This window comes from Eptatretus burgeri, chromosome 5, assembly GCF_056783735.1.
Source record: "Eptatretus burgeri isolate ZD-2024b chromosome 5, Ebu_testis_v1, whole genome shotgun sequence".
Classification (NCBI taxonomy): Eukaryota; Metazoa; Chordata; class Myxini; order Myxiniformes; family Myxinidae; genus Eptatretus; species Eptatretus burgeri.
Window position 1 is genome coordinate 67527429 of NC_140965.1, and position 21988 is coordinate 67549416.

Below are 21988 nucleotides of genomic sequence, written 5' to 3' on the forward strand. Positions count from 1 at the left end.
TTTTTGGGCGGGGGTAAGCAAGGGGGATGAGGAGGTGGGGACAAGCACGCCCTGTCCAGTCCATGTCCCTCGAGTGTGGGTGAGCTGGTGAGGGTGGTTGAATGAACGGAATCCGGCTGACGGGGTTTCGGCTAGTTATTATTATTATTATTATTGGAATTTAAGTACTACACAGTATCGAATTTGACACCATATATTGTACCCCCTGCTTTGATACTTCGTAGCCCCGGTTAAGAACCACTGCACTGAGGTATCCTCGTCCCGCCGGACCCAGGAACCCATTCGTACTCGAGCCAAACTAATTTACAGTGATCGTGATTGCTCAAAATGCATGGATGGCATCGTCCACCCGGACTGTGGCGTGCAAGCGATCACATGACGTCGTCGAATTTTTTGAGAAGAGGAAGAGCACGTCCGAGGAGATGCCCTGGTGGGTGTGGCGGCGGTTCCCTTTTGGTTCATTGGTTTTGTGGGGATGATCGAGCCGTGGTCGAGTACACGTCCAACAGCACCACAAGCAGTCGGACGAACCCCCTGTAATGGCCGTCAGGATGTTCCTCAAACGAGCTCCTTCCCGGGGAATGGCGCAGGGAAGGTACGAATCCTCGCGGTCATTTTCCGAGCCGATACCCATCGACGGCAATGGTTCTGAACGAACAGCGATTGTTCCGCAGTCCTCGCTGACGGCGGTTTACCTCAGCAACGGCGTTTTTATCATTACAATTTGATCATACGACATTCATTTATCAAGTACGAATGAGAACCTTTCCCAATGACGTCCCCCCCTTCATGACGTCATTGTTCAGCGATTCCGTCGTTGCACAAAAAATAAAAACAAAAGAAAGTCAATGCATTTTCTCATACGGCAAAGCTGTACCTGAAGAGCAGCAGTCGATCCTGCTTTCGAATATATATATATATATTAACCGATTGTCGTGTGTTTTCAGGGCTCGTCCAACAGGGCATGACGACGTGACGATGGTCTCTCTGCACTCAGTCTGACGTCGAGTGCCGAGGTGTGTGTGACCTGCTTTGGTCTACCCTCTTGAGGATTGTGCCCTCTCGGGGTGGAACAGACAATTGTAATAAATGCCGAGGCGCGTCATAATTGCTGCAACTGTTCTTTGTGCATTTTCACTTGGAGACCTCAAAAAATAACCACACAATTTGCAGCAAGAAAACTTCGTTTTTGCCTTTTTCCTTTTGCCCGGGGTTGTGCACCCGCCAATTTTCACGATATGATTCGCCGGCGTTACCACCCCGTGCGTTACATGAAGCCACCGGTGAACCTACGATGTTCGGGCTGCTGTACGCAAGTCCTTTTGCCTCTCGGCTTGCTCTTTCTGTTCTTGATAATTGCAGCGCTACCCGCACACTGGCTAACCCTTGAGCCACACCCGAAGAGGACTTACAAACCACACTCAGATTTTGATCTTAGCCTCCAGGGTTTGGATCTTGGAAGGAGCTACGAACCCTCGATGCATTTGCCCACGCTCAACCTCTCGATGAATGACAGTTTTGAAGGAGCTCGTCTACAACTCATAAAGAGTCCACCGGTGGATTCTGATGTCTTACTCTCGGGAAACGAAGCACCAGGCCTGCAACCAGAACCGAGTGAAAAAAATCTTAACTTTGTATTCATCAGAAACGAGCCGGACAAATGCCGGCGGCAAGCTCCATTCCTGGTCCTTCTGGTGTCGACAGCCCCAAAGCAGTTTGAGGCGAGGCAGGCCATTCGAGACACGTGGGGAAATGAAAGTCTTCTTCCAGGCATCAACATTGTAAGACTCTTCCTCCTCGGATCCTCACCTTCAGAAAGTGTTAATCAGGATCTCGATAGAGAGAGCCATTTTCACGACATCATCCAACAAAACTTCATGGACACTTATCACAACTTAACCATCAAGACGGTGATGGGGTTGCACTGGCTGGCTCACCATTGCCCCATGGCAAAGTACGTGATGAAAACCGATAGCGACATGTTCGTAAATGTAGAGTTCCTGGTACAAAGTGTTCTTCGTACCCAGGAGCCCCCACGGAAGAACTACTTCACCGGTTATCTTATGCGTGGTTATTCCCCAAACCGAAACCCGAGCAGCAAGTGGTACATGTCTCGTGCACTATACCCTGGAGATCGTTATCCGACCTTCTGCTCAGGGACTGGCTACATCTTTTCGGGAGATCTCTCTCGGCTTCTGTATCAAGCTTCCCTCGCGATTCGAATGCTGCATCTTGAGGATGTCTACATGGGATTATGCCTCGCCAAGCTCCACATCTCACCTGTTCCTCCACCGAACGACTTTGATTTCAACCACTGGCATGTTTCGTACTCTGCTTGTCGCTACAGCAAATTGGTCACATCGCATCAGTTCCGGCCAGGGGAGATAAGACTCTACTGGGAACACCTACAGAAGAACAAAGTGGGTGCCTGTAGAGGTGCACAACGCAGAACCCGTCACGCACCTGGAAAGAGAAAAAGGAATCTGAATAAAAAATCCATTGGTGATTTGGGTGGCCTTGGAAAGGAACCTTAGACTGCTACCATCTCCACCCCCCTCCACCCTCCTCCCCCAGCACAGGAAGTAGAACAGCAAAGTATCGAGCATTTTACTTCAGCACACAAACATTTCAAAATGCAATCTCTTATAAACAGGTTTGCATTATCTAACTACAGTGTACATTGTTAAGTGAAAGAAAGAAAGTTTGTTGTTTTGTTTTTAAGTGACTTCTTATGATCCTGGTGATTAATCACATTGTGGCAGTCCAAGTATAAATTAAAAATATTTTGGATATCACAAGATCAACAAAATAACCTCCATGAAACATGCTTTATGTCTATCTATATATCTTGATTGAAGTTTCGTTCTGATGTGCACAGTTGTACTACAAGTAAAACTTTGAGCTTCACTGAGTGTAAATGATAAAATAAAACAAAGAAGTCCAAGCAATCAACGTTAACACTCCATTTGATCAACCATGACCACGTCCGCATTCTTCTTCTTTCTCTTCTTCTTATTTTTCTTTATCGATCTTGCCTTTGCCAGTTGGAATGATTGTATATCCATAGATTCTTCATCCTTTGGTTTTTCCACAATTTGTACTGAGGGAAAAATGAACATGAAACTGTTACAAGAGCACTTGTGAATAGTTCACCCCTTAACCACCCCAACTCAATATCCTCTACTTTCAAGTTGGTTTCCTTCCTTCTTGTGTTTATTAATTTTAATCGGCTGACTTATTTGATCGGGAAAGGTATTTAAAGAGCAAAAAAAATCACTAGATTCAAATTTTAAATTTCCAAATTAAACAAAATCAGTTTTGTGCCAATTGCTTGTTATCCATCTCCTATGAAGTATAAAGAAGCATGCACCAAATGTGATCACAACAGAAACTAAATGTACTGCAAGCTGAAAAACCTGAGATACTCACAAGTCATTTCCAAAAGTTTATCTTACAAATGCCAAGCACCTTCATCTTCAGGTGTGACCATCATCAACAAAATCTCTCGGAAAAGGGAGGGAGCGGGGGCACGTCTCATTGAGCAAATAAATTTGTCACTTATCTTTGGAACTCCATTACAGTGTGACCACAACATAAAAGTACCCATACAATTTAATAAACCTCCTTTCTGTTTATTTAAAATGACACATTCTTTGGTACACATTTGCTTCGCATGATTCATGATCACAATGTAAAGGTTCTGGTGGATATCTTTAATGTCATTGATTTAATTGAGGTCAGAGCAAACGCTCTATATTTCGGCCTCTATCCTGCAGGCACGCTTGGATTCGAAGGGAAAACTTGTTTATTACTCCGACACATTTGGCTGTAGCGATTGAACAGATTTTGTCAGTTATTGCTGTTTTGAGATAATCTCTGGATTCTGGCCTTCCTCGGTTGATGCTATCTTTAAGCATCTAACCCTAAACTCAATTTGAGTCTTTTTAAAGGATTTCGTTCTCAGGTAGATTTTGACTGAAAACGATTTTTCTTTAATTGTCCATGGAATGTTGAGAAAAATGGGGCTATCTTGACTAAATCGAAATCTGCTGAATGAAGTCCACTTTGTGCCCCTGCAAAAGGTAAGAGGATATCGTTGGTTTTGAGGAGGTTATTAGAGGTAAGGTTAGTCGGTTCCATTTTTTGTGGTCATCCTGCATACGATATATTTAGAATCAAGCACTCTGCCTCTGTTATAGCCTTACAAAACATTATCGGATCTAAAAATACCGGATTAAGTGATCATATAATTTAATACATCCTTATTGGTACAGCACCTTGCATTGCGTTCAATTCACGTTCATTCCTCAAAAGTCCCTTCAAAAGTTTCCTCTTTCTTTTTCCAGAAATTTCTCTTTGTTGTCGGCCACATCTGGCAAAGGATATTTGGCACTCATGTTTAATACCGCACAAATATATGAGTAAATACACATACAGGTTGACAAATTGCTATCGAGCTCATAACATTCAACATCACCAATGCTTCACTTCTCAGGCTTCTTATGCATTTATCTCTCACTCCTTCCCCTTTCTGCCAACCACAAACAATGATCTCTACCATTATATTTACCTTCACCACTCACTAGTGGTGGATACAATAGTGGATGGAGGTTATGTTTTTCACCCCTGTCTGTCTAACTGTGAGCAGGATATCTCAAAAAGTTATTTATGGATTCAGATGAAATTTGGTGAATAGGTTGGGTGTGTCACAAGGCCAAATTGATTAGATTTTGGAGAAGATCTGGTTCTGGATACGAGAATGTTTTACTTTTTAAAGTATTTTTCACCATTGAGAGATTGGGCCAAAAACGATACATACGATGGTATCTTTAAAAGTTATGGGTGGATTCGGATGAAGTTTGGTGGATGAATTGGGTAGGTGACAAGAACAAGCCAATTCAGTTTTCCTTAAGGGATGCTGATCCAGCATATCATTGTGATATAAAACTTAAAACTGTTCAACATGGGGGAAGTAGGCGCTCTACAGAATACTGTTCTAGTTTTGAGATGTGACAATTCCCAGGGGCTGGTTAAGGAAGAAGTGGTACAATGCTAAGTTGTTTTCAAATGATGTCTGTGTGCATCCATGATCATACACAAATAAAAATATACCTGCGTTTCATAACACTGCTGCCAGGTGCCTCCGTCGTTCGTGGTTTTTCTCTCGGGATTCTGCATCGATTTCCCTTTTTGAGTCTGTTGGCCTGTCTCTTCGGTACCTTTATGGAAGTTGTGCATAACAGGTAGTTGAGAAAAGACCAACAAAGCTTCACAAGGTTATATACAGGGTATCCCACCAAATTTAAATGCAGAGGAATTATCAACTTCAAGGAACCAATTTTTTTTTTTTAATAGTCCAGGGGTTCCAGATTGGGAGTACCCCAATTCTCTCTAAATAAACGTGAATTGCATAGCACCACCTGGTGGAAGCCGGTATTATACGTTCAAATAAAATAATATAGACATCATCAAAGTGGGGAATTAACCTGTCCATAACGAAGGGTTCATTGCTAGTAAGGTTAATGCTTAATGCCAAGTTGTGTGATGTGCAGCCCAGAATGGAGGAGGGACAGGTACAAGCTTGGTCCAACCTCGTGCTTAGTTAGGTTCGGCTTAACTGAAGATGGACAGGTCAGCTCAACCGTGTGCAAGTAGCTCCCTGCTTCACTTTCAGAACTGCTAGATTATTTAACACCTGGCCTGGTTATCCCCATGCTTAAAAAAAAAACTAGGGGATATTGAAATTGGTGCTGTCCATCTGGCACACCATCTCCTCCTCAATAGTTGTGCAGAAATTCACCAAACTTGGTAGTTATGATTACCGCATGGGAAGAAGGTGTGAGAGCAGTATCATTGTTGGCTCCACCACCTGGGGCTCTTGGATAGTATCAAAAGGTCAAATATCGAAAAATGCAATTACAGGCACATTTAAAATAAAACTTTGTACATGAAATCAACATTGGTGGACACATGAAATATGTTACAATTTTGGGAGATTTGACCCCTGGTTCATGCCCCTGGGGGTGTGGTTAAAAGAGTAGATTTTATTAAACTTAAAATATGATATTGGGTCATTCTTGGTGGAATGTTTTGCCATCTTTGAACTTTGCTTTTGGTGGGAAGCGTGGGGATTTATGATGGCGCACCATCGACTTCACTCTAGTTCTGTGATTGTTTTGTTTAGCTGTGGCACCTTAAATGGTTTAGTTTCTGTTTGTTTGCATCGCCACAGTGTATTGTATTTGGGTGTGTTTGTTCATTTGTCTGTCTGCACCTAACGTGCTAATCTCGGCCACAAATGCCACCTGGTGGTAGCCAGTATTAAACGTTATATTTTTTCAACTGAGTATGTCTATAAAGTATTACAATTAAAATGCAAGTATGTCTATAAAGTACGTGCTACTAAAATGTGAGTATGTCCCTAAAGGACGTACTATTAAGAATGCAAGATTGTGGTGTGGGGCCAAAAATGCACCAATAATAATGGTTGGCCTGCGTAACCAAAGATAGTTGTTCACATACCACATGCGAACAACAGTTAATGCTAGTTACCGCCGCCACCAAAGGTGAAAGGGGTTATGTTTTCACCTCTTTCTGTCTATTTGTTTGTTTGTTTGTTTGTCTGTGTAGAGGATATCTCAAAAAGTTGTGGACGGACCGGAAGAAATTTTGTGGACAGGTTGGGTGTGTAACAAGGAAGAATTGATTCGATTTTGGTGAAGATCCAGATCCGGATCTGGATACAATAGTTGTTTAATCTTTTAAGTGATTCTTCACCATTGAGAGGAGAGGGCCAAAAATGGTATAGTACTGTATAGCATGATATTTCAAAAATGTAATGGGCCCGATGTGTTCTCGTCGATCAGGCATTGGCATGGTGGAGGTATTCATTCTACCGAGTGCCCTTCTAGTTTGTTTATGGTAAGTTGACTGCTGCTCAGACAGCAACCAAACGATGAGTTACAGTGCCTTCAGAAAGTATTAATACCCTTGACTTTTGTTACATTTTGTTGTTACAGCCTGAATTTAAATGGATTAAATTTAAATTTTCATCTCTGATATACACAAAATACCCCATAATGTCAAAGTGGAATTTTTTTTTTTTAAAGAAGTCTTCACAAATAAATTAAAAATGAAAAGCTGGCCAGAAAGGCAGGTTTGACTGCATTTTCTGTGTCAGACCAGCCTTGGGGTAAAATGTGTTCCCCTCACCTCCCAACAAAAAAGCCCATATATAATACACGTTTCACACAGCAGCCACCTGTTCAACGCAGTCAGCAGCCATCAAAACTAGCTTCCTTCGTCAGATTGCTACTGTACACGATGGTCATTATTTCATGAGGGGCATAAAATATTAATCATAATTACTGTACCTCCACCACCGAAGGTGAATGGAGGTTATGTTTTCACCCTGTCTGTCTGTTTGTTTGTCCGTGAGCAGGATATATCAAAACGTTGTGGACAGATACGGATGAAACTTGGTGGAGAGGTTGGGTGTGTGACAACGAAGAATTGATTTTATATTGGTGAAGATCCAAAACCAGATCCGTAAATTTTTAAGTGATTCTTCATCATCGAGCGATAGAGCGGAAACCGATATACAGTACAGTATAGCATGATATTTTAAAAGTTGTGGACAAGCTATGACAAAATTAGGTGGGTGATTTTGGTTCAGGTTCGGATCCAGATACGGCTCATCAGTGGAATACAAAACATAAACTGTTCAGCCTTTTGGAGGTATGCGCTCTACCGGGTGCTGTTCTCGTTTTGTTGTTTTTATATTCATGTGAATATTCAGACAAATAATTGGAATTTACGTTGATTTATTAAAACCCATTGTTTTCAAACGCTATCGATCTTTCGAGCAACCACACTTCTTCTTTCTGCAGTACTATTTGACTTCCTGACAATAGAATAGTCAGGAGAAGATACAGTCGTGTTATCAATCTTTTCTTACAGAAATGGTTAGGAGCCAAAGTCAACCACATTGAGCTTGAAATATCTTTCGGTATCATTCCTGCCCCAGTGTGGTTAATAAATAGGGAAACTTTCTAAATGATCCATTCGTTTTTGTCAAATATAATTGCCACGACAATATACACTAATTACAAGACTGGAATTATTTTGCAGGAATCGCCAAGGCTAGCATATTACTGTATTGAGCCAGAAAAGGCACAGTATTGGTGGGTAACATTTCCTGACCAGTCGGCAATTCGGACAGTTCACTCATTGACACCTGCAAAGAGATCAAATGTAAACTACATATTGTACTGAACAGTGCAGTATTTCAACTTCACTTTCTTCTGCAATCATTGATATGAATGCAAACCCTGCAAAGCTTGCTCAAAATCAGCTTTCTTTGGAGAAAAAGATTCAAGCGATTTGGCTGCACGATCACCAATGATTGAATGTCAGGAACATGGCTTCTGAAGTAGAAGCACAATGGCTGGAAGAGTTCGAGTAGAACACCCCACTCAATCGCAAGCGTAGAAAAAAACACAAAGACGGCGAAAACCCTACTCACCCCCCCCCCCAAAAACACCCTGCTTTATTAATGAATTAGTAATGCTGAGAATGTTTCCATTTAGTGGGCCCTGCTTCAGCAGAAAGGTCTGGAAATAGCACTGCAGCATGAGGTTGCTGATTTCAAGGCATCTAAAGGATAGTTTGAGCCTTCCTCAAGGCGACACAATATCATGTTTGATAAGACCAGTACACCCATTCCCTATGGGAGTGACAGGAAGGGTCATATTATCCTCTCTGGGATATATAGATTATAGTAGATATAGGTTCGTGTCCGTTATTCTATGATGGACACGATTAGCATTGGATGCCTCACATATTTCTTTCAGTTTAGTGTTAAACAGCAGTAGCGACTGCTGAAAAAGTAAAATTGTACGTGGTTGTGGTTTATAATTTTTATTAATTTTTTTTTTTTTTTTACATCTGGTAGACTTGCCTTGCAAAACAACATGATAAGCTATTTGTACACGTTAACACGGTGTTTGTCCAAGGATGAAAAGCCCCTTTGGGAGAGAGGATATTTTGACTGGGAGAAAATTTGACAGGGATACATTTGTGTATTACCATTTGTGTATTTCAATTACCTTACCTCTCACTGCATCAGAAAAAAAATTGAAATTTATTGAGCGTCATCTATGCAACTCACCGTAGAAAAAAATTACGACGACGTCATAGGCCACGTGGTTCGGCAGCCATATTGTTTTGAAAATTTAAAAATCTTCTCCGAAACGGCTGAACAGATTGAGGTGAAACTTTACACACATGTTCTACAAGACATGCTTGTACAAGTTTGTAAATTTCTAATTGATAGGTCACAGAGTTTGGCGGCCACATTGAATTTACCCTAAAGCCCTCAAAAATCCTCTTCTCCAGAACAATTGGTCAGATCGAGGGGAAACTTCTCACAAATATTCTCCAAGAATGGGGGATATAAGTTTGTTAATGAATAATTGCTAGATCACATGGTTTAGCAGCCATAAAAATTATGACGTCACAAGTCACGTGGTTTGGTGGCCATCTTGGATAGAAAAACGCACCTTATCCGATTCACACGAAACTTAACAAGCGTGATCCCCTACCCCATTAGAGGCAGAATATAAATTTATGATGTCATAGATCACATGGTTCATCAGTCATATTGGATTGAAAATTTAAATTAAAAAAAAAAACCTTCTCTGAAATGGCAAACAGATCGAGGCGAAACTTTACAGGTATGACCGCCTATCCATGATGAACAAAAAGCTCCCTACTCTTTTTGATGTAGGTCACATGGTTTGTCAGCCATATTGGATTGATGGAAAAATATAAAATAATGTTTACTCTGGAACCCCTGCATCAATCAAGGTGAAACTTCACAATTATGATCGAGCAGACATGGGGAATGCACGTTTTAAATTTCAGCCCAATGGGCCACAATGGTTTGGCAGCCATATTAGATTGAAATAAAATTTAAATAATGTTTTCTGTGGAACCGCTTCATCAGTCAAAGCCAAACTTCACAGTTATGATCGGGTAGACATGGAGAATGTATGTTAAATTTCAACCCGATTGGTCACAAGGTCTGGCAACCAGAATTATTTGATTATTTGAATCTGAGAACTTTTAGAATAGTTTTTTTTTTTGTATAAGGCTCACTTGGCTGTTTGAGGGTACAGGAGTAGCAATTCAGTTGATACCGATGATGGCCCCAGCAAAAAAGGGTCAACTGTGTACATAATAAATAGATGGAATGTTACCTGTTCCTCAATCCATAACTTGTGAATCCCACGTCATAGAGAAATGTGTGGGGCCTCATGAGACTCAGGGGATTCCTGCTTTACCCTCTGCACCCATGGTGTCCACATTTATTATTTTGTGTTCAGGTTATTTAAACACCAATTCAATTGATACCGACTATGTATTCATGAAAAAGAGCTAATTGCTTAAGTAATAAATAGATTGAATGTGTCGTATCACTCGGTCCATAACTCATCAATCCCGCATAGTCAAGAGACGTGTGGGGGGCTTCGCATTACTCGGGGAGCTCTGGTTTACCCTGTGGACCCATGGTGACATTTATTACTTCATGTTCAGGGTATTTAAACACCAATTGATAATGACTATGGATTGAGGAAAAAAGGTCCAACTGCATAAGTAAAAAATAGATTGAACATGGCGTATTGCTCGGTCCTTAACTCGTCAATCCCATGTTGCATCAAAGCAGGGTTGTATTAAAGCTGGACATTTTGGTACCCAGTCATCACTGCGAGCAGCTATAAAGTGGCAGTTCTAATTAGTATTAATATTGTTTTGTAATAACATTAATATCGTTGCGGTTCTGTGAAACCGTCACTCCACAAGGCAATGGCACACAACATGTCACGGTCCAGAGACAATTATTTCATTAGTACTCGTTTTCGATAGCCCTTCCCTTATATCAAGTGGGTTTATGGGACAAAATACATTGCGATGCGAAGGTTTTTCAGCAGGTTTTTTTTTCTTTTTTCTTTTTACCAGATTCCCATTCTTTTTTTTTTAATCTAATTTACTTTGCTGCACACATGAACCTCCTTTTTTCATGCAAACATACAGGCCATAACACCAGAATAATCTGGTTTGTATACGCCGCCAAAATGCATTCAAATAGCGCGCCATTCCCCAATGGAAACTTAGTTTCAACCTTCTCCATGCTCGAACCACAATGCTACAGCATTTCTCCAACCACCACAAGATCTTCCTAAAAATCCCCACATCATCAGACTACAACCTTCATTCCACTTGAGCTGACCCACTCTCGCCATCACCTTCACGATTTCTTCCTACAACCTTCCATTCCCGAATCTTACCTATTCTTCAAAAATACATCAAAAATTATTAATTTTCCTTGTGTCCTTTCAATCTATACACCTCATCTAACCACATGTCTCTCTCTCCATGATTCTACTCCACAATTTTACTTCAACCTTCCCTTTTCCGAATGTTACGCAATCCTTATTTAAAATAAATAAATTCACTTTTGACTATACACCTCCCATAGCCAAGTGCTTCTCCCGTAATCACGTGATCTGTTTCCACCCTTTGCGTCTAACGATCCAAATACACCATTCTCCTCAATTTTTTCCACAACCTTTCCATTACCTGATCTGATGAAAACTCTCAAAAAAAAAAAAAATAATAATAATAATAATTATTATTATTATTATTATTATAATAAAAACGATCTCTTTCCCACCTGTGGTTCTCATTACTGTATCATAATTCACTACTCTTCTTCTATTTCAACAGACTGCTCTCAATTTGACCTTTCCCTCATACCTTGCTTAAAAAATCCAACTGTTACAGCGTTTCTTCTCTCCATTCTCTTAATTCGCCTTTATTACATCCATCAAGAAATGGCTTTAATCGCATCTCTGACCTAAAAATAAAAAACCCAGTTTGCGATGAATGTTCACTTTCCATCATCCATTCTTTTTTTCCAACTTCAGTGCCAACTCACCCCTCTCACCCCTCCCTCTCAAAGCAACCATCCCACTCTTCTCCCTCCAAGCTTCCCTCTCACCTCTCTCAAAAACTCCCCCCTCACCTTTCTCCCTCAACTCTCCCCACTCACCCTTCTCCCACCATTCACCCACCTCACTCACCCTTCTCAAAGTTGCCCCCCTCCCATCCACAAAGTTGCCTCCTTCCCCTGCCCTCTCCCCTCCTCATCACTCCACCTCAAATCCTCAACTGCCTTCTGTCCCCTCTCTTGCCCCCCCTCTCCCCCAGCACCACAGAGCCTTTTCTCCTCCTCATCCAGCCCCCTCCCTGAGCTATTCTGCAATCCCCCACACTCTTTCAACAACTCTCCTTACCTACCCCCCTACTCCCTTGTCCTACCCTCCCCCTCTCCTCCAATCCCCTGCACCCAAAGCCTCCTCCCCTCCCTCTTCATTAACAGTGTGAACCTCAAATGAGCCTTTCGCTCAAACCTTACAGATCTTTCCATACAGGTTGCCACTGACAAACGAGACATAATCTGCCTAACAGAAACTTTCCTCCCTCAAGACGTTTCTGACTCCCTGGTTACTCCCTCCTCTGGTATGACAGACCTGGTGGAGGAGTTGCTCTCTTCAACAAAGACTATATTACTCACTCTCCATGCACTGCCCTCACTCCCCCACACCTCCAGGAATACCTCTGGCTACGGGTTCCCCTCCACTCCCACCTCATGTTTATATGTGTTCTGAACCATCCACCAAACAGTGATGACTCAATTTACACCTCACTATCCGAAAACATGGACTAACTTCTATCTTCTCATCCAAATTCTCTCTTCCTCATATGTGGTGCCTTCAATTGTCATCATGCCAGTTGGCTAGGTGTGGGTACCTCTCACCTGTCATGGCACTTCAGCAAAAGCTTTCTGCGACTCAATCAGTCAATTTCCCGCCCCGGATCTCAACCAATGGTACTCGATGTCTTCTGGATCTGATTTTGACAAATTTCCCTGAAAATATCTGCTGTTCTTCCTCTGCACCAATTGGTTGTTCTGACCACGTGCTTGTCAAAGTGGACATCTCTCTGGCTATTATCAGAGAACCACCTCACCACAGTCGAGTCTGGCATTTCACTCAAGCCGACAGGCAGGGTCTCCAAGCAGCCATCAAATTTATAGACTGGTCTCCAATCGCTACCTTCTCCAATATCAACTCATCCTGGGAATTCTTAAAGAGAAACTTACTCTCCCTCATGCACAGATTTATCCCCTCTCGTCTTCATTGTCCTACCCTTCCTCCCGCCCTTGCTTCACTGAAGCTTGTGGAGAGGCAGTTGTCCTGAAACAACTTGCCTTTGCCTCATGGAAAGCAAACTCTACTGAGGGTAATCTCAGTTCCTTCCATAAAGCTCAGAAAAAATGAGTATCTACCCTCAGGAGAGTCAGAAAACAACATCCTTCTAAGCTCAAGTCTGAACTTTCAAACCTCTCTCCCTCCTCAAAATCCTGGTGGCGTCTAATCAAATCTGTTTCTGGTGGATGTTTCCCATCCATCCCCTCCCTTACCTCAGATGGCCACACTGCTGATACCGCACATGAAAAGGCTGAATGCCTAACCTCGGTGTTTGCATCTAAATCTTATGTCCAAAACCCATCACTTTCTGTACCCACCTTACCCAGTCACACACAACTGTCCCTGGACTCTGTGTCCTTTTCTCCTGACAAGGTGGAGAGCTTGCTGTCAAACCTCGACTCAGATTCTGCAACTGGTCCAGACGACATCAGCCCACGTGTCCTAAAAACCTGCTCCTCTGCTCTTGCTCACCTTCTCTCTGTTCAAGTCACGCTCTCATTTGCTCAAGGTCATCTGCCATCTGCTTGGAAATCAGCAAACATTACTGCCCTGCATAAAAAGGTGCAAAAACAGATCCCTGCAACTGCAGACCAATCAGCCTTCTCCCAATCATCAGCAAGGTTATGGAATCCATCATCGCTTCAGACATTAAATCCTTCCTCTTCAACAATCGCATGATTTCCGATCATCAATTTGGTTTCAGACCAGGTCATTCTACCCTGGATATGCTGCTTCTGTTCTCCCACCAATGGATGGAGGTCCTCAATGCCAGAAATGAAATCAGAGCCTTATCCCCAGACATATCGTGTGCTTTTGACATGGTCTGGCACCCTGCCCTGCTCACAAAACTCTTCCTATGGTATCCAAGGCCATCTCCACTCATGCTCACAGACTTCCTCTCCTGTCGCAGTCAACGTGTGGCTGTAAATGGAGTTCTTTCATCCCCTCTTCCTGTCCAGGCTGAAGTTCCGCAAGGCAGCGTTCTGGGCCCTGTTCTTTTTCTGGTTTTGATCAATGATCTCTCCAACTCTCTGGAAAATCCTCTTTGTCTCTTTGCTGATGACTCCACCCTCTGCCGTACCATCTGTCATCCCTCAGACCGGCAAGCAGCAGCTTCTTCGCTCTCTGCAGATCTGGATAAAATCAGAAACTGGTCCAACACCTGAAGCATGTCTTTCAATGCGGACAAATCTCACACTCTCACTATGTCTCTCTGAAAAGACCGTTTGAAAACCCCCCCCCATCCACTTTCTCAACAATCCTCTGGAAGAAGTCCTTTCTTTGAAGCTTCTGGGTCTCACTATCTGCCATGACCTTTCCTGGGAAAGCCACATCTCCAACCTGGCCTCCAAAGCCAGTTGCCGACTGGGAATCCTCCGACGTGCAAAGTCCTTCCTCGGCCCACCTGAGCTCATACAAAGCTTTTGTCCACAGCCTGATGGAGTACTGCTCTCCCCTCTGGGCTGGTGCTCCTGCCTCCCACCTTTCTCGGCTTCACGTTGTGGAAACCAAGGCATTTCGGATCATTGGCATCTCCCGCGATGAGGCTGAGTCTTTGGGCTTCTCACTCTCTCACTGCAGGTTGGTCGGTGGTCTTTTTGTCTTCTACCGTCTCCTCTCCGATCTCGCCCCCCCTGCTGTGTCTGCAATTTGTCCCCACCATATTTCCGCAGGGCACTCACGGTCCGCCAACAACCCCCTTCTGGTAAAACTACCAAAATCACGAATCACTGCTCACCTTCACTCTTTCAATTCCTCTTTTTCCCCACCTTTGGAATAAACTCCCTCACTCTGTTCAATCCCTCTCTTCCCTCCAGGCCTTCAAAACAGCTGTTCACCACCACCTCTTATCGTCACCCATCAAAATCGTCGATCTTTTCTACCCCCGTTAATCCACCCCAAACCCACCTCCTTCAAATTCCCTGCTTTCCTTCCTGAAAGTCCCTGCGATGTCCATCTTATATAGCCCATGTTCTCCACCCCATCCCTCCCCCTTCCACAGATCTCCTAATGTCTCTGTTCCCCACTGTTTTGTCCTTCCCAATCCCGCCCCTCTTGTCTCATGCCCCCCCCCCCTTGCTGTGCGTTGTGTGTTTGCTCTCATACGAGCCTCAACAAGGTATACAAAAAAAGAAGGAAAAAAAAATGGTTACAACAGTCAACTGGAGAGTTGTATGGGCTTTGAATTGAAGGTCCAGGCAGAGTGCTGAGCCAAGCTCAAAATGGGCAAGCAGAAGACAGTGCTTGATTTCTTTATGAGAGTTGAGAAATGAAACCATATTGTTATACCCAACAGCCCTTTTCAGGGCCAACATGACACCATGGGAGATACATCCCCATCATGGTGTCAGTGAAAGTGTGTTGGTCCAGTCAAAACATCCTAAAATCTCACAAAATGTAAGCAAATAAATTTGTCTATTTCACCATCATACAAAGAACTTTCACTTCCTAAAAATACTTTACTTAAAAAAAAATGCATCCTCACCTTATGTAAAACAAAAACATCACAATATGTAAATGTACTGTAGTAGAGTAAAAAGATTTGAGATGAATTTGAACAATATTTTAATGCTGCATATATGTATTGACACCATAAATGCAACAAAATGGCAACCACAACCTATATAGAAAGGGCACCTGCTGAAAAAGACCATGTTAACCAATTCCTTTGGGTGGTCATTTTATACAGGTTTGACCATAAATATTGAACAGTAATAGTAATTGGCAGGATGGACTACAAGTAAGCAGTCACCTCCAAGCTGTCTAGCCTGGGTTTGAATCCCGACCTACCTAGAAACTATCATCCAGATGTTTTAAAGGCAGGGCGATTCATCAGTGTGTGTGCCTCCCTCAGTTGGAGGTTAAAGATCCCATGGTGTCCTTTGCAAAGAGTAGGTGAGCTATCTTGGGCACCACAAACAAATTCCAAATTCCTTCCATAACTACTGAGTCAAGCATCAGGCCTGGCCAGCTGGTTCATGAAAGACTTGGGCCAAACACTCCCCCTGGCGAACCCCAATAAATGTGGCTGAATAAGAACAGTAACAGCAATTTCCAATGTATGACAATAACTTTCAAAGGAAGTTGTAAATTACAACAATTCCATAATATTGTTGTGGATTTTCGATCGTCTGGTGTGCGGGCGACCGCCTTTAGCTCAATTGCGGCCGCACGTGCCCACCGAACATGGCAATCTCGTCACAGCTTTCGGATCAACGACGAAACCCAGCTTCAGGTGTTTTTAACACACCATAAACCAGCCAACTCTTCTGTCCATGCGCTACAGGGTCGATCTCCGAATTGTCGATGTACCTAATTATTCGCGCAGACAGAAATGCCGGGAGTTTTCCCTCAACGGAGCCTGCACGAAAACGAGCTGCTTAAGCAGCTCGTTCCGTTTGCGATTGCTGAGCGGTTTTATATCGCCAAGCCCCGTCGGACCAGATGTACGTTTTATCGGGTTATAATCAGCCAGCTAATTATTCCGAACGCAATTATGGCAGTCAATGGAGGAAGGCACGCAACGAGCAGGAGACATTCAAAAATGGGGACATTTATTTCCACACAGGCATGCAAGCAATGCAATGAATGGGGGGAAATGGGGAAAAAGACACGAGCAAAAACCTACAGCCGATGTCTATTTATTATATAAATGCACTTAATCAGTTTGTTACTTATGGACAAGGTGCCACAGACTTTCATGCAAACCCCAAGAAAGAAAGGAAGAACCGGGCTCGTAAGCCTTTATAATTGCTCGGAGCCGGGATGACCGAAGGGGCTCCGAGAGACCAAGCGGGCTACCTGCCACCCTCTTGGTAACTCGCTAGGCGACCCTCGATGTCTCTGCCCGCACTCCAACCTCCGAACTCTCCAGCTCTCTTCCCGACTCCACCACACCAGCGCAGCGCGAACTTGAACACTCTCTCCCAGCGCTCTTCTCCAACTCGTTCGTTCCTTGTAGACGACTCGTCATCTCTTCAACCGCTCAACTGGACTCCAGGCTCCAAACTCAACTCGTTCTCCAGGCTCCCAACTCAACTCGTTCGCCAACCCGTTCTCCTTTGTCGACGACTCGGCGTCTCTTCAACCGCTCGACTGTCCGGACTCCAGGCTCCAAAGTCAACTGGCTTCTCGGCGTTTCAGCACGGCTTTTTATCGGGTTAGGGGGGGGCGGGGCGGGGTGCTTGCTCTTTCACATTTGACCCTTCGCCCCGGCTGGCTCCGCCCCTTTCGCTGTTCTGATCCGATCTTGCAGTCGAACGCGGCCGTGTTAGCAATCACCGTCTTCACGTGGACGTGTTTGGAATCACCAGCTTCACGCGGACGTGTTTAGAATCACCGGCTTCACGCGGTTGTGGTGAAGATGGTGAGGAGATGATGGCGGTTGTGGAGAAGATGGTGAGGAGATGATGGCGGTTGTGGAGAAGATGGTGAGGAGATGATTGTTTAAAATAAAAGACAGAAAAGAATAACACGACCTCAAAGGTTCACAGCCCGGCACACGAATAATTCCCGTTATACATTGGTGGGGAAATCTAACCTGGAACACACACTTACCGAAATAACTGACCTCTGGGGAATCTGAATGGTGATCTGTGAATTTCCACAACCGTAACAATATCGTATACAAAAGTGTCTTTCATGACCTCAGCTGTGTCCACACAGTCAAAAATGCACATACGTGCACTTTACCCAATTACATAATTCTGTTTGGTTTTTTTTTACCTTCTTTTGCCGGTTGATCTGGGAAACGTATCCCATGACACCTCTCAAACCTTTGGGTTTCCACAAATCCTCTGCGAGGTTTCTTCCTAATGTAGTGAAAAGACAGTAAATCACACACGTTTTCTGCAACATCCCAGTTCAGATAGAGGATCTCATGTGATCATACAAGAAGGTTGTCCACAGGCCGGTATCATGGACCATCAACCAAAACGAAATGTGTTCATCAACTCTTACATATGGACGTTCATCATCACAATCATCACAATCATCATCATCATACCATCATGGAGCAAATCAGTTTCCTGCAATATCTCAGTTCAGGTACAGGATCTCACGTGGTCATGCAAGGAGGGTCAGTATCATAGAACATCACCCAAAATAATAATTTTCACAGCCAAAGCTAAATGTGTTCATCAAGTCTTGCAAATGGACGTCCACCAATCATCATCATCATACTACAATGGAGTAAATCACAGTTTTACTGCAACATCCCAGTTCAGGTAGAGGATCTCACGTGGTCATGCAAGGATGGTGTCCACAGGCTGGTATCATGGACCACCACCCAAAGCTAAGTATATTCATCAACTCTTGCATATTGACATCTATCATCATCATACTATAATGGATGTATTATATATAGTATGCAGGTATGTATGTATGTAGTATGTATGTATCCGAAACCCTAGGGATTGTATTTTCCATAATTTAAAATGAGTACGTGACTTTTTGGGAAACTTAAGCTGGAATTCAATTGTCAAGATATTTGTGCACACAAAACTATTTAATTTGAAACTAATTACCTCCACCACTGAAAGTTAGGGAGCTGACGTTTTCACCCCTTTCAGTCCGTTTGTTTGTCTGTCTGTGTACAGGATATCTCGAAAAGTTGCGGACGGATTCAGATGACACTTGGTGGACAGGTTCGGTGAGTGACAAGGACAAACTGATTTGATTTTGGTGAAGATCCGGATCCGAATCCGGTTCTGGATACGAGAATTATTTAATTGTTAAAGTGATTATTCATCTTTGAGAGATAAGGCCAAATAGTGTGGCAACTTAGCTAAATATAGAATAACAATTGTGCATTTTGTGAGGAAAGCACCAAATTTGGCACACTAGTAGCCGATCATATTATGAACAGATATGGATATTGGGCCATCTCAAAATTTTTGATGGCAGTGGAAAATGGCTGCCACAGCCATCAGCGGCTGAATTTGAGATGGCCCAATATCCAAATCTGTTCATAATATGATCGGCTACTAGTGTGCCAAATTTGGTGCTTTCCTCACAAAATGCACAATTGTTATGCTAAGTTGCCCCACTTAAATACGATATACTGCAGTAGTGTATCACATGATATTTCAAAAATGTATTGGGCCCGATATGTTCTCGTGGATCAGGCATTGCGTGGTGGAGGCATGCGCTCTACCGAGTACCCTTCGAGTTAAATAATGCAACTGTGGTTCATACGAGGTGAAAGAGAATGCAGTATTTATGGTATTTACATGCATCTGTCGTACAGGCACTTCAGCGAGTGAATGTAACTTTAAACGGGACGAGTCTCAAACGGGACGAGTTTCAGGGTATGACCACGGTCCACAAAGCACATGTTTAATATATATACACACACACACACACAAGTCTGAAGATGACAATGGTTCATGAGTGGTATTTGACGATGTAGATCGTTTCAGAAGTCAAGGATGAGACAATGTGATAATTTTTGACCAAGTTATAAAAATGATCAACATGATGTGGTACGAGTGACAGGTTATAAGCTGCAAAATGTCGAAAACCCGGTTTCGTTCAACAACTTTCTAAATTTGACCTTTGCATAACCTTTAAAGGTCACAAAACAATGTTGTGGACATTAAAATAAGGAAACAGGATACATGCTATAGCTTATTGGAGTTAGACGAAGAAGGTTGAAAACCCGGTTCGATTCCCACAACTTTGAAAATTTGACCTTTGTGAACTTTAAAGGTCAAAGATCAAGGATTATGACCTTTGGTGCAAAACTTCCTCTGGAACATTCCAGGAACAATATAACGTCATCTCGGCAATATGGCATTTCGCACTCCTCGGATTATCCATACTTTGATGAAATCAGCGTAAAAACAAACTTGAAGGGGGCGCCACGGGCAAGGTGTTCGAGATAGAGCAAAATGGTTTCAAGACTTTAGGTGGGGAATGACCTCAAGATTATGCATAAAAAAATATTGTCATCCCAGCTCTCAAAGTTTGGGCGGTCGTATGATTTTTACGTCAAAATTCGCCATTTTCTAAATTTTTTACCTTATGACCTTGACCTTGGGACGAAAATGAAAAATCGGACAACGACATGTTTTAGATAATTCATTTTGCTATTCAAATACCGAAGATCCCATTCCATTCAGTCAATTCCCTCGGAGAAGATAGATTTTTAATCCGACTACCCCCTAAAAATGGCTATTTTTTGGGGGCGTGGCTCCGCCCACAATGGGCGTAGCCACGCCCTCATCCAGGAAAACACAACTAGACATTGATATCGAACACATAACCAAGTTTCATCAAGATCGGATCAAAGTGCACGGAGTTATGCTCTGGACAGACAGACAGACACACACACAGACATAACGAATATAGTGGTCATATATATATATATATATATATATATATATATATATATATATATATATATATATATATATATATATATATATTATACCATCTTTGTCGTCGCATCAGCGGTTTTAACCACAAATATTCAGTTCCTAATCCGAAAGATAATTTTCAGAAGACCTTCACATCCGTTTACGTCTAACTGAAAACAACGTGGAACGAAGTGGCAATGGGGGCAGAGAGCTCACTTTAAAGGGACAGCATGGCACTGACGGAAAGGGCAACAAAAGAAAAAACTTTGATGCAATGACCGAGCCGATACGGAACAAACAGAAGAACATATTTAAAGCCTTTTAAGCAACGGATTCCAGTTGTACCTCACCACGTGCTTTGGACGCTTGAAACAACAACAATCGCTTCCTTCAGATTCTTTCAATAGTCTTTTTTTGTTTTTAGGTTTATGGCTTACATAATGACTGCAAACCTAATAGAAGGCCAATTTCAATATTAACATAAATCGTTAGACGTAGTCTGTAGTTCGAGAAGCAAAAACAAAGCGAATGTGAAAATACCAGCCTTGCAGAAGGTGTATTGTGATACACCCTCCCGGAAATTCGGCTGAAGTGAATGAAAGAGAAAGGACTACACGGTAATTTCATGCCTAAAGTAAAATGTGTATATGATACAACTGGAAAGGAAATAAACTCTCAGAGACTGGTGTCTCAATCTATGTGCAGAATTCATTACCGCCTTTTGCACGGCGAGAATGAATCGGGCAGGAATTCAGAGCGAAAGAATAAAACTTCGACAAGATTTATTAACCAAGTGAAAGCAAAATCAGAGTTACATTTAAAACAACTAAATAACGTAGTTGTAAGGCGACTGAGATAATAAAGTGATCGAAAGAGAGAGATTTATTAAAAGAATGAAGAGCGACAGAGAGAATGAATAATAAGACGAGCGGAGATTGAGCCGAGAATCGATTTTCTCAGTGGAGTTTTTTGGGCGACGCACATTGGGTAAGCTTCGTTATTTTGCAATCCACTGTATCTATCTTTAATTCCAGGTGTGTGTGTGTGTGTGTGTGTGTGTGTGTGTGTGTGTGTGTGTGTGTGTGTGTGTGTGTGTGTGTGTGTGTGTGTGTGTGTGTGTGTGTGTGTGTGTGTGTGTGTGTGTGTGTGTGTGTGTGTGTGTGTGTGTGTGTGTCCGCTGTTTCTCTACAACCACTGGTCCGATCGAATTGAAACTTGCCAGATATTGCTGGGGACCTGAGGATGTGCCTTTTCAAGGTTTAGTAATATGGAATAGGCAAAGCCTAGAAGCGAACG

The 21988-nt window shown here is 42.7% G+C and overlaps 3 protein-coding genes across 8 annotated transcripts in view; 2 read left to right on the top strand and 1 right to left on the bottom strand.

The window, feature by feature from the left end:
* Positions 1 to 526: 526 nt before the first annotated feature.
* Positions 527 to 21988, top strand: part of GLMN (glomulin, FKBP associated protein) — a 93691-nt gene continuing 72229 nt past the window's right edge. The window contains exons 1-3 of one of the 3 annotated variants that reach the window (XM_085882241.1): positions 527 to 595; positions 948 to 1016; positions 18932 to 18984. The gene's annotated coding sequence lies outside the window, so the exon portion shown is untranslated. Of the gene's footprint in view, positions 596 to 947; positions 1017 to 18931; positions 18985 to 21403; positions 21680 to 21988 lie in introns of those variants that run through there. The other 2 variants (XM_085882244.1, XM_085882240.1) reach the window with 2 other exon arrangements.
* Positions 1010 to 2825, top strand: LOC147026622 (beta-1,3-galactosyltransferase 1-like). Its single transcript, XM_085882245.1, has one exon. It carries the CDS (start codon positions 1239 to 1241, stop codon positions 2532 to 2534), a length of 1296 nt encoding a protein of 431 aa, XP_085738371.1. The 5' UTR covers positions 1010 to 1238; the 3' UTR covers positions 2535 to 2825.
* Positions 2594 to 21165, bottom strand: LOC147026623 (uncharacterized). 4 transcript variants are annotated; one of them, XM_085882248.1, is made up of 5 exons: positions 21043 to 21165; positions 18060 to 18145; positions 5113 to 5219; positions 4278 to 4372; positions 2594 to 3100 (listed from the first exon to the last, which is right to left on the bottom strand). In XM_085882248.1, the coding sequence occupies exons 2-5, from the start codon at positions 18093 to 18095 to the stop codon at positions 2955 to 2957; spliced, it is 384 nt and encodes a 127-aa protein (XP_085738374.1). In that variant the 5' UTR covers positions 18096 to 18145; positions 21043 to 21165; the 3' UTR covers positions 2594 to 2954. The 4 variants fall into 4 exon arrangements, with proteins under 4 accessions (XP_085738374.1, XP_085738373.1, XP_085738375.1 ...); XM_085882247.1 differs by having other exon boundaries at positions 21038 to 21117; XM_085882249.1 differs by lacking the exon at positions 21043 to 21165 and adding an exon at positions 20909 to 20933.